This window comes from Armigeres subalbatus, chromosome 1 (genome assembly GCF_024139115.2).
Source record: "Armigeres subalbatus isolate Guangzhou_Male chromosome 1, GZ_Asu_2, whole genome shotgun sequence".
Lineage (NCBI taxonomy): Eukaryota > Metazoa > Arthropoda > Insecta > Diptera > Culicidae > Armigeres > Armigeres subalbatus.
The window spans coordinates 6,232,149-6,243,965 of NC_085139.1; the positions used below are offsets into that span (position 1 = coordinate 6,232,149).

Below are 11,817 nucleotides of genomic sequence, written 5' to 3' on the forward strand. Positions count from 1 at the left end.
TCACGGAGTAGCAACTACGAATTGTGCGGTCATAATGCTCATGCTCATGCTCACTTTTCACAAATTTATTTGTGAAAAACCATGAAGAATGAGTTGTCGCATGACACGTTTTGGTCTTAATTCGGAAATGTCCCCTTCTACAGGTCCCCCGGGTACTCCATGGTATTCCGGAAGTGGCCGATGAGGTCAATTGTCCTTTATAAGATCTTCAGATAATTATTCGTGAGAAACCATGAAGATAGAGCTATCACATCATGACAGTTTTAGTGCAAAAATGAAAATGTCCATATCTACAGGTTCCACCGGGGCACTCCGTGGGATTCCGGGAGTGGACAATGAGTTGTCTTACACTTTATAGACTTACCAGATCTTTATTTGTGAATATCCATGAAGACTCTTCTTCTTCTTCTTCTTCTTCTTCTGATTTTCGGTGATTTTGACAGTTGAACAATGGAAAAAATTACAAAAAATCTGTGAAATAATTACCGAACAGATCTGCTGTTGAGATTTCGGTAAAATTTACCGAATACTGCGAAATGAGTTAAGTGTGTAGAGCTGTCGCACGATACGTTTGGTCTAAAGTAGAAGGTGTCCTCTTCTACAGGTTCCCCCGGGACACCATGTAATGTTCTGGAGATGGCCAGTGGGGTCAATCGTTCCTTGTGGAATCACCAGAAGATTATTCATGAGAAATCATGAAGATGGAGCAGTCGCATAACATGTTTGGGTCATCAAATGAAGGTGTCCATTCCTGCAGGTCCCCCCAGGGCACTCCATGAGGTTCTGGAAGTGGCCAATGAGGTCTTACAGACTTTTCACACGTCCTAGAAGATTATTTGTGAGAAATCATGAAGAAAGAGCTGTCACATTGCAGCTCTCATCTGCTCAATCGGGATACAGTGGGTGGGAAAAGTATGCTGAGCATGGGGTTGTATACGCTAATAACACCGTTACACAAACTTCATAGGCAACTCACCTTTAGCAGGAGCTGGAATCGAATCGACAGCTATCAGTTCTGAACGAGTTCTGTTCTGAGAGAAAACCGACCAAATTCCTGAAGCAAAAGTGTTGAAAAGCAAGGTAGAATTCATTCTTATCCAGGAGACTAAAAAGATCGAGGCTTGATTGCCCCCTTTTGGACACGGAAGAGCGAGCAAAATAGCAAAAGGGTGTATAAGGACTATTATGGTGTCTTTCTAAAAGAAACTGACCACCGTAATTTACATTTTACATACTTATATTTATTTGGCCTCTACTGGGCCCTAGAGAGAGAGAGACATACATTGGAATAGGTGTACTTGCGCTTTCTGGGTGGTGGTGTTCGTTGGCTAGCTTGGTGGACGGTGGCATGCATGCGGTGTGGTGATCTTCGGCGAGTGTTGACAGGCTGACGTTGCTGGCGAATGCTTGACCTCGGTGCTCGACGACAAGGAGAGGTCGATGGCTTTGCTTACCGGCAAGTCCTTAATGGCGACGGCTGACGGCGAGGATGGCCCGATTGCATTCCGGCGAGGGCTTGGTCGCGACGGTTGACGACGAGGTGGTCGATAGCGATGTTGGCGAGGGTTTGATTGCGGCGGTTGATGGCGAAAGCTTGATTGTTGTGGCTGGCGGCGTGGATAGGCCGACGGCGTTGCCGGCGAGAGCTTGGCTGCAGCGGTTGGCGGCGTGGATAGGCCGACGACGTTGCCGGCGAGAACCTGGGTTTGGTGGACGACAGCGTGGAATGGTCGATGGCGTTGCAGATGAAGGCTTGCTTGTGGTGGGGGCAGGCTGGTGATTTGCATCCAGTCACCGATTCCAAACCGGTACAAAGGGCGTAGCTGGGTGTACGATCGCTGGGCCAGGGTTGTTCTGAGGTTCCTGGAGCCTCTAGCAAGTCCGATTCGAACCAAAATCCAGTTTGTGACGATGGTTCACCGTCGAGAAGGCTTTCACTGGTACCAGCCCGGTATCCAGACTCGAGGAGCAAAACGTGGTGTGTCCGATCCCTTAATTGGTTGATTTTAGTCGTCAAAATGGCCGCCGGGGACCTGGTAGGTGGCGACTTGGTCCTGAAGACGTTTATTTCCAAAATGGGCGCCGCCTGGTGATGGGTATCGGAGGGGGGGTAGGTTCCACTACCGCACGGTGTTTGCTCACTCTCTTTACGGCTTGGCTGGTCCAGGAAACTGTGGATACAGAGAAGAATACCTCCGGGATTTCAAACCGAAGGAAAAACGGAAAGAAAAGGCCCAGATCTGGACCTAATGCCGGAATTAGTACACCTATTAATTGTCATCTCTCTCTTCATGCCACCCCTAACAGTTCAACTTTTCTTACAAGTAGTTACCTTTTCTTTATACTGTTCTATTTGTTCTTTACAATTCCTGTTTTTTTATGGGTCTATTGTGAAGCTATAGAACAAAGAAACCGATGTTAGCACTAATAATCACTTTTTCTTGTTGGTTTTGAAACTAACCGTACTTTCTACGAACAACCGTACTAATTTAAACTTTCCGTACTATTAGGCTTAACTTTTTCAGTATTTTATAGAATCTAAAAGAGAAAACACATAACACTATTATACACCTTACTTATTGTTAATTTTTTTAACATTTACACTACTGTTTGAGATACACGACGCGCACTACTATTATCTGAATAGTCTAGAACGGAAAGAGGCTCAATGTCTTGCTGCAACTAGTTTTATCAATTTTGCTTCGTGGAAATTATTCCGAAGTTGGACACTTTACGAAGTTTGGCAACCCAGATTTAAAAGGTTGGCTGCCCTTCCGCGCAGGGACCTGACAGCTGACGTTACATACGAGAAATAGGTTGCGTTCTTTCTCAAACCGCTGTAAATAAATTATCCTAAGGGAAAGGTAACGAGTGGTATTAGCGTACACGCTAATTTGAAACAACCCAGTGGCCGGGTCATTTGTACCCGGATTTTTTTGATGTTAGCAGTTGTCAAAATCTGGGTATGTCAACAAAATGGATATGAGTCAGCCGAACCCGAAATCTGGGTAAGCGAGAACTTAAACATTTTCAGATATATCAACATGGCGTCGAACAGCGTCGAAGTCGCATGTTGGAATTAATGTTGGGGTTTTTATCGGAATGCAGCAAGAAACAGGTAAGAATAGTTGAATTTATCATGGCGGAGCATTGTCGGCACAGCCGGCAAATGTTTTGCGTTGGGGAAATTGTTTTATTTATCATTTTTTACACAATAATAATTTTCTAGAGCGAAAAAAGCTGGGTACCGGTTACCCAGATTTTTTCGCTTGTACTGCTACCCAGATTTGAGTTAAGGTACCCGAACCCAAATTAGAGTAACCACGGTTTTGCTGAATCTGGGTCACTTTGACATAATTCTGGGTAGGTTCAGGTTAGCGTGTATAGCGATTTGCTCTGCATTAGACAGCTAATGATTCAACCGCCAGTGAGGCTGTCAGTTTTATTCTTTTTTTTTAATAGGGTGTGGGTATTGGGATCTCCCTGGCAGGCGTGATAAGTGACGAGGATGTTTGTGGAGGAGCCAACAAACTATAATTGAAACCAACGGTTACAACATGACATGTTTTGAGCTAAAAACTAAAATGTCTTCTTCTACGGCATCCCCGGGGGCATTGTGGGACATCCTGGAGACGCTTATAAGCACTTCAAAAAATCTGAAAAATCCCTAATAGAACCGTATTTAGTATAGCTTTGTTTTTGGTAAAAGTTTGAAAAGAGTTCCATATATAAAAAAAAAACAAAATTTCATCGAAATACTCCAAATGCCATATCGGGGGAACCCCAACGGAATCTGGACACCACTCTTACAGACTATTAGATCTGAGGTCTCCTGAATAACGCGTTATTTCGTTATTTAACTATTCCCAGCGCTTGTGATTAGCATTTTTATTCTTCTGTCTAGACTTCTTTCTCCAGCTTTCATAAGAAGTTCCTAATTAAAATATGTTGCCAGAGGCCAATCCGACAGAAGCCACTCACCCCAAGGTGAAAAGGTTCAAGGGCACACGAAAGAAAAATTCCAATCTCACACCAAGTTCATGTAACTATTAAAATATTATCTTGACCCCACCGACCATGAATAGCGGGTGGCGCACTGTTAACATGAAGGTGTTGTGCTTTATGCCTTTTTGACTTCTCCAATTCTTACGGTTATCGCTAGGTGACCATCATTTCTCCATCCATCATTCAGCGGTTTAAGGTGCAAATGAAAGTGAATCACTGCCAACAAAGGGCAATGAACAGCTGAGTGAGATTTGTTCACCACCCTCTTTTATGTTAAGTTTAGATTGGAGAAGAGAATTAATCAGTTCGGTTGAGTTCAATAAGCTTGCTAAAAGTTGTACATGTTAAACCTTCTTTTCGTTTAAGTGTTGCTAGCTAGCTGATGTCATTTTAAAATAGAAGAAAATCTCAATCATATTGATAATAGGCACATTTAAAAAAGTGCTGATATTTCGTTTCGTTGCAGGAAAACTCATGAGGCAAAATGAGGGCCTCTTCCCCTAATCATCTGTTCTTGATGGCGCTTTATCTTTAATAATATTTTGTTTAGGATCACCAATTAGAACTGTTCTAGTATCACAATTACGCGTCCCTTTCAAAGTTTTCATATACATATTTCAGAATGCATTGTTGTTCATCAAAAAAATGTCTGTCATTTGTTTCAGGGAAAGCATTTCCATTTTGCAAAGAGAAAATTGTTTACTTATTGAGAAGCGAATGTGGTACGGACACCGCACAGCACGCATGTCATAAACGCCTACTGTGCATTGACTTCTCACGTTAATTACAGTTCAATTTTATTTCGTCCTGTTCCTTTTTGGGGTGATGACCATCTCTTTCAATTATCGTCCACTTGACCATTGTTTTTCTCCTGCTCCGTTCATGCATAAACATGTAGCAATGCAGTCCTATGTGGAAGAATTCCGAGGGCTGTAAGACGATGACGACGATACCGCACTGGGTATTTGTTGTTACCCAGCCGTAACCCCGGCAACGGCCATGTAACCCTTGAAACGCTTGAAATTCACCAAATCATCTAGGGATGAAGCCTGGGAGGGGAGTCTATTCCGAGTTGTAAAACATTATTAACCCCCCATGAATAAGTCCTAGGCTAGGTTATCGATTATCCAATCTGAAAGAACAAGCCGCCACGTAGTGAGGAAAACTTGACTCTTGAAAACGTGTTTGGCCTTTGACCGCTCCATCATTTAGTTTCGAGATTCAAGCCAAGCTGGAAGTGTGCCGTGTATTGGTTCAAGTTCAAAGTGCAAAATTATGCCAATTACAACACCTAAAGTCCCGGACGGTCTGCCGGAACTGATGCGGGGTTTGGCAAAAAGTGTCATCAAAGAAAACCCGGATAATATCTACGTCCACGCGGCGGAGTATTTCGAGAGTTTGATACGCCAACGCGATGGCGATCTGGACCGGGGTTACAAGAACTTTAGTGCGTATAAGGTGTATGCAGACTATAAGCAAAAGTGTCGTGGCAAAGGTAGAGGTAATGGAAGTTTCAGTGCGGGAAGTGGAGGTGATATTCCAAGTTCTCCCGGGGGCACAGCCGTTCGGAGTAAAACCGCGAGTGATGGGGATGACGAGAATGGTGGGAGTGCTGCGGCAATCCGCGGACGTCGGAAGAAACGCGTTAGAAAACAGGGATCGAAAGATTCCAACAAGTCCATGGATAAGCAAGAGTCGATTGGATCATCAACTGATGCATCGAACGGTGCTGAGGAAGAGAAGAAGCCGAATAGTGCGGAGGTATCTCGACAAGATAGTTTGGGGGCAATAAAAGAGGATGCCCCGGATGTCGACAAGATAATCAAAGTAGAGGCACGTCTAGATACTCAATTACCAAGAGTGAAATCAGTCAACAAATCTGTGAGCGTAGATTCCGTAGCCGCAGCAAACGCGGTAAGCACTGTGCTACAGGATGCTGCCGCAGAAGCGGATGAAGCTGATAGGGAAACTGGTGAGGCTATTGAAACACAAGTGGAAGCCGATTTGGCAGAAGAATCGACTCATCCTATCAACTGTGAAGATATTGAATCGTATCCGCCTGATGACGAGGAGGATAGTCCCGTGGTTTGTAATGGAGAATACTATGGAAGTGCGCCAAGTACTGCCGAAGTTGTTGGTGAAGTTGTGGGCGATGCAGATATTCCGGTGAATGATTCCCCTCTAAACGGAAATGGAAATGCGGATGAAGTTGACCTTTGCATTGACAATTTAGAAGTTAAGGTTGAAGAATCTGCAACAAACGGACCAGAGCATCCAGAATCGGAGAGTCCGGTTAACATTTCAATCCAGAAACAAGATTCTGAGGAAGGTGAAGTACAGGGCAATGGAATTGATACAGTAGATGCAGAAATAGTTACATCTGATGGAACTGTCAACACCGTGGAAGAAAATGGAGAAGCAGTTCCAGATTTGCCAGATGTCCCTACAGATGAACCTGGCATCGAAGCAGTAGAAACTGGTCATACTGAAGAGATGCAACCAGAATCGAATGCTCTGGATGGAAATTCTCTTGAGACAAATGATCCAAAAGTAGAAGATACAGTGGCGGATGCCTCTATAAAAGAATCATCCGTCGATAAGGTGGACGAAGGTCCTTCCGAATCAGTTGCAACAGATGACAACAAGAAAGAAAGCGGAGCAAGCGAGGAGGACGAGCAAGTGCAGGAATCCAACAAAGTAAATTCGGTTGATGAAGTCAAAGAAGCAAACGAGGATGATTCGGCTCAGATTGTAGAACAAGATTCCAATAATGAAGAAAATGAAGTAACATCGCCTAAACAACTTGAAGCAGACGATATCAGCGCTCCATTGAAAACTGAGTCGGACTCCTTGCAGGAAAATGGTGATGCCTCAGCTGCGAATGAAGATTCAGTTGAAAAATCCGTAGAACGAGATGAACCATTACCGGTATCTGTTGAAGATTCCGTTGTTCAGGAATCTTCCGAGCAAGATCCACAAGACCAACAAGATGAGAATAACTCAGCAGATAATGGAAAACCGTCATTGGAAAATGAGTTAAATGAAGAACCGGATAATGAAAACGGAAGTGAAGATGTAGAAAAAAAAGCAGCATCAGATGAAAACCTAGAAACTGTTGCTGTTGAGTCTGATGAAAAATCCGGTGGAGATCCGCTTACGAAATCAGAATCCGTTGAACAGCATGAACCACAGCCTGCTGGAGAAGAAATTCCGAAAGAGTCTCCAGAAGCACAAGAAGTGGAGCCAACACTAAATGGTTCAGCGAAGGCTTCCAGTGAGCCGTCTGTAGAAAATTTAGAATCCAAAGAGAACGAAGACAGTGATCAACCACAATCAAACGGTTCAGCAAAAGCTTCCAAAGAGCCTTCGTTAGAGAATTCAGAGTCCGAGCAGAACGCCGATTTGGATCAACCAAAATCAAGTGGTTCAGGAGAAGCGCCCATAGAGCCTTCGCTAGAGAATCCAGAGTCCGAGCAGAACGAAGATGTGGATCAACCAAAATCGAGTGGTTCAGCAAAAGCATCCAAAGAGCCTTCGGTAGAGAAACCAGAGTCCGAGCAGAACGCAGATATGGATCAACCGAAATCAAATAGTTCACCAGAACCATCCGAAGAGCCTCCGGTAGAGAATCCAGAGTCCGAGCAAAACGAAGATTTGGATCAAACAAAATCAAGTGGTTCAGCAAAAGCGTCCAAAGAGCCGTCATTAGAAAATCTAGAATCCGAAGGTAGCGCAGGCGTGAATAAACCAAAATCAAGTGATGCGGCCAAGGCTTCTAAAGAGCCATCAATGGACAATCCAGAACCTGAGGAAACCGCAGATTTGGATCAACCAAAATCTAATGGATCGGCAAAGGCATCCAAAGAGCCGTCAATAGAGCTTGCCTTGCCCGAGCCAGATGCCATAGTTGATGCCTCTGAAGAACCGTCACTAGGGGATAAATCGGAATCTGAATTGAACCAAAGTTTGGATCAGTCAAATGGCGATCAATCAAAAGACTCATCGGCTAAAGAGTCGGCAGGGGAGTCTGCTTCGGGGGAAGTGTCAAACGGTTCGGAAAAAGCAGAACCCGCGAATGCTGATGAGCAGGAAGTGCCGTCGGAGCAAGCTGTATCCGATGATAAGAACGATGAAGTCGCAGAAGAGACAACGGGAGACGGAGCGGAAGTAGAACCTTCAGCTCCTGTGATGGAAGAACCAACCGAAAACGATACGGACGAGAAACCGAAGTCAGATGAGTCTAAAGTTGAGGATGATGCTTCTAAAGAGGGTGGCAATTCAGATGGTGAGACGAAACAAGCTTCGGAGGAATCCGACGAACTGAAGGAAGAGGTAGTCGAAGAACCATGCATTCAACGCCAAGTATCTCCATCAGCATCGAAAATTCCGAGTAAACAACCCAGTGTCGAACTGGATGAGATCAGCAAAGTAGATCTGGCATCCTTCAGTAAAGATTCGGCGGAAGCTTTGTTCTACACTTTGAAAAAATCAGAACTGGAAAATTTAAAGGCACATTCCGGAGACGAGAACGCTGCAGCAAAAGTTGAAAGTCAAGAAGATAATGATGACGATGCAGATGTTGTGGTGACAGAAGAGCCGCCATCTCCAGTAAGCCGTCAAGTGACAAAGCGTGGCTTTACCGATGATTTTTTAGAGAATAGCCCCATCACTGTTGAAGGCAGCAATTCTGCTAGTGATGGGGTTGTTGAAGCTCAGGGCGTCGCAGATAAGAACGAGGAGCAAGCGTTTAACCCAATGCTTGCCGCTAGTGTTCGCAATAAACAACTACAAGACCAGTTGCATTCAAGGAATTTACATGAAAATGTCGACAAGCTTGAAAGTTCTCCTCGTAAATCAATGATACATAGAAGTATGACGGAGCGATTGGACCTTTCTCGGCAGGATACTAACTATGTGGATTTGAGAAAATATGATCCAGATTACGTGGAAGATGAGGATCAGTTTGATGGATATTATATCGGAAGCATCAAGCATAAGATTCTGGCTAGTTCGGTGTCAGTGGCAGATTCGGACTATTACGATCCGCAGCAAGCTGAAGGATCATTAGACGATAATCATGTACAAACGGCTTTAGAGACATTTGCATCGACGGACACTGAATCTACGCTCCCGTCGCAGACCACCATCCATACAAACAAGGGCTTCTTGAAACGTAGCTCGCAGAATACCTCCACAAACATACCGTATTCTTCTTTCGGGAACAACGCAATCAGTCAGTCGCTAGACGAGTTCATCGAGCGCGAGGAACAGATGAAGGAAACGGAGGCCCAGGCAGCGTCGACGATTCAGCGATCTTACAGGAGATTTCGTACAAACAAGAAAAAGCTCTTAAGGGACTATCACAGTACGATGCGAACCTTCACCGAAGATCAATCGACCGAGAGTCTCGAGGACTATCCCAGCAGCGTAATTCAGATCAAGGTTGACCGCAAGCAACCAGAGGAAAGTGATAACTCCTTCGAAGACGCTCGCATGGAAAATCGCCGAAGGCCGATGTACAGTCTAAACATTGATGAGTACGACACGGCAGCTCGGCGAATGACGTTAACTCGGGGAGTGGCAATGCAGCGGAATTCTACGCCGGAGGATGACTCCGGAAAATCGGACAACGCATCCAGTGAGAAGAAATCTGTGAGTGATCCAGCATCGAATCGTTCCATCACGGAGGAGAGTCCGATATCGAGTGATTTGTCGTCGGAGGGAAAGAAAGGCAGCACCTCCAGCGATGAGAAGGAGAACAAAGACAATAGCTCCTCGAAATCAAGTTAGTAAGAGTTTGCTCCAAACGGAAGTAGGTAGCCTGTGGAGGTGGTAACAGTATTTGACGAATTTGTTTGTTGTTTTAGGTGATGGCAAGGATTCTGCGATAGCAGTACGTAATGGAAGGAAGAGTAATTCACCGGACGTTCAGAAACTGTGTATTGCCCGCCAGCGAACAATGCCTGTTCAGATCGAGACGACGGTGCTGCGGGCCCAACCGAAGCACTTGCGGAAGCGAATCAAGAGTGCCGGCATGATCAGAAAATGAACGTAAACCTTTATGATTTGAATAATAGAAAGATAGTTTCAATAGATACTTAAGAGGGCTATCCATGAAAGCACTACTTGAGAACGTTAGTCAAGGAGACCATCCAATGTAGCATGTTTGCGGGCAAATCAACCAATGTTAGATTATTTATAAAGTGTGTTTACAAATTTGCATACACTGACCCCACTATCATGGGTCACATACTAATATGAGTTATTTCCATTTGAATACCATGTAAAATGGAGTGACTAATTATTGTTAGAAGGAAACCCATTTATTTGGGGTCAGCGTACACAGACAAAGAGTCACACAAATACAGATTTAACCTCTAGCTTTTACGTACACGTGTACAAGAAAATATAACATTAAAAAATCACGTAAATCTGTCAATCTATCAACGAGTGAAATAGTTCAAAAACATATATTTTTCATATAATTGGTAAAACATGAATATTTCATTAAATATTTGGCGCAATTAATATTTGTGTAAAAAAAACATGTGCAATATATTGTTGATTGGTGAAGAAACAAATTTGGAAATAAATCAGAATTATATTTATGCGTTCGCGCTTCAAGTCATAAAAAAAGAAAGCATCTTGTCGCCAACTCATCCTCAGTCATAAAAAATACGTCTGCTAGTTCAAATATGATGTTTGTTTTAGTTTTGCAACTTTTTTATTATCAAAATATTCTATTCTTCCTGTTGTTTTTCTTCTGCTTTGCACATGTTTACAAACAAAATTTTATGTTGTATCTGACTGAACTGAGCTGGCAAATGCAATCTGATATTGATGAAATTTAACGATCAGATTGTTTATGCAAACAAATGTTATGATCTGCGTATTTCTTTTTCGCAAGTTATTTTACTTGATATGACAGGAACTGGGTCAAAACTTGCCCATGATGGAATTCGGCCATCTGATAAAGTATTTTCCACTCGTTGGAACCTGGGACGGGAAAAACCCAAATTTATCCCCCAGTGGTGATTATGCCTTTCTCGATTCAGTGTGTTGAATTCGAATTAGTATGGTAAATGCAACGTAAATTGCCTACATTTAGGCGGTTAATAGCTTTGATGCGATTATATCACGCTGCTTAAAATAAATAAACTATGAGAGTAATGGATTGCGTCACGGCTAAATTGATTAATGATTTAAAATGTGCATGTACACAGTTACACACACACACACACACACACACACACACACACACACACACACACACACACACACAGTCAGACATGTGCTCAGTTTTTCGAGCTGAGTCGATGGGTATATAACACTATGGGTCTCCGAGCCCTCTATCAAAATTTGGCTTTTGTAGTGAAATTATAGCCTTCTGGTACAACTTTGTTGTACGAGAAAGGCAAAAATAGAATTATTCGGAACGCGACAATGATGATAACCTCAGAAATAGTGATTTCTCAAATATTATTTGCGATCTCCCAGACTGTGTTAAGCCGTTCTGGGATTTGACCTAAATTCTAAAATCCAAGTCTCGAGTAATTCCACCTTTGATCCCATTAGACAACAATGGCTCTTGTTATCAAGGATCGCTTTATAACTCCTGATTAGAAGGTCACCGAAATACGTCGTCACTTCCTCAGCTCCCAGTTTCTTGGACAGAACATCTTCAGTCCACACGAAGGCATCGTCAACGAGCATACCAACAATATCCATTTTACTCCTAACGACTTCTCGGAAGAGCTGGAGATCTCAGCTGGCCTATACCGTTTGACTCAAATCCCGAATATGACTTATATT

The 11,817-nt window shown here is 43.4% G+C and overlaps 2 protein-coding genes across 8 annotated transcripts; one reads left to right on the forward strand and one right to left on the reverse strand.

Moving 5' to 3' along the window:
- Window positions 1-1,232: 1,232 nt before the first annotated feature.
- Window positions 1,233-2,776, reverse strand: LOC134208039 (uncharacterized). 6 transcript variants are annotated; one of them, XR_009978471.1, is made up of 4 exons: window positions 2,603-2,776; window positions 2,467-2,538; window positions 2,333-2,396; window positions 1,233-2,246 (listed from the first exon to the last, which is right to left on the reverse strand). XR_009978471.1 is itself a non-coding variant. In XM_062684139.1 (2 exons), exon 2 carries the CDS (start codon window positions 1,785-1,787, stop codon window positions 1,329-1,331), a length of 459 nt encoding a protein of 152 aa, XP_062540123.1. In that variant the 5' UTR covers window positions 1,788-2,171; window positions 2,462-2,676; the 3' UTR covers window positions 1,235-1,328. The 6 variants fall into 6 exon arrangements, 2 of the variants coding, with proteins under 2 accessions (XP_062540123.1, XP_062540124.1); XR_009978469.1 differs by having other exon boundaries at window positions 2,462-2,538; window positions 2,608-2,764; XR_009978468.1 differs by having other exon boundaries at window positions 2,462-2,538; window positions 2,603-2,754.
- A 2,380-nt stretch (window positions 2,777-5,156) lies between these two features.
- On the forward strand, window positions 5,157-10,580 carry LOC134208040 (dentin sialophosphoprotein). Of its 2 annotated transcripts, none has more exons than XM_062684142.1 (2): window positions 5,157-9,790; window positions 9,873-10,580. In XM_062684142.1, exons 1-2 carry the CDS (start codon window positions 5,281-5,283, stop codon window positions 10,052-10,054), a joined length of 4,692 nt encoding a protein of 1,563 aa, XP_062540126.1. In that variant the 5' UTR covers window positions 5,157-5,280; the 3' UTR covers window positions 10,055-10,580. The 2 variants fall into 2 exon arrangements, with proteins under 2 accessions (XP_062540126.1, XP_062540127.1); XM_062684143.1 differs by having other exon boundaries at window positions 5,157-9,794; window positions 9,873-10,009.
- Window positions 10,581-11,817: the final 1,237 nt, after the last annotated feature.

Excerpts from the sequence above, each read along its gene's own strand:
- LOC134208040 (XM_062684142.1), top strand. The coding sequence starts at position 5,281 with ATGCCAATTACAACACCTAAAGTCCCGGACGGTCTGCCGGAACTGATG. Across the intron at positions 9,791-9,872 it reads CAATAGCTCCTCGAAATCAA|GTGATGGCAAGGATTCTGCG; the intron begins GTTAGTAAGAGT and ends TTGTTGTTTTAG.
- LOC134208039 (XM_062684139.1), bottom strand. The coding sequence starts at position 1,787 with ATGCAAATCACCAGCCTGCCCCCACCACAAGCAAGCCTTCATCTGCAA.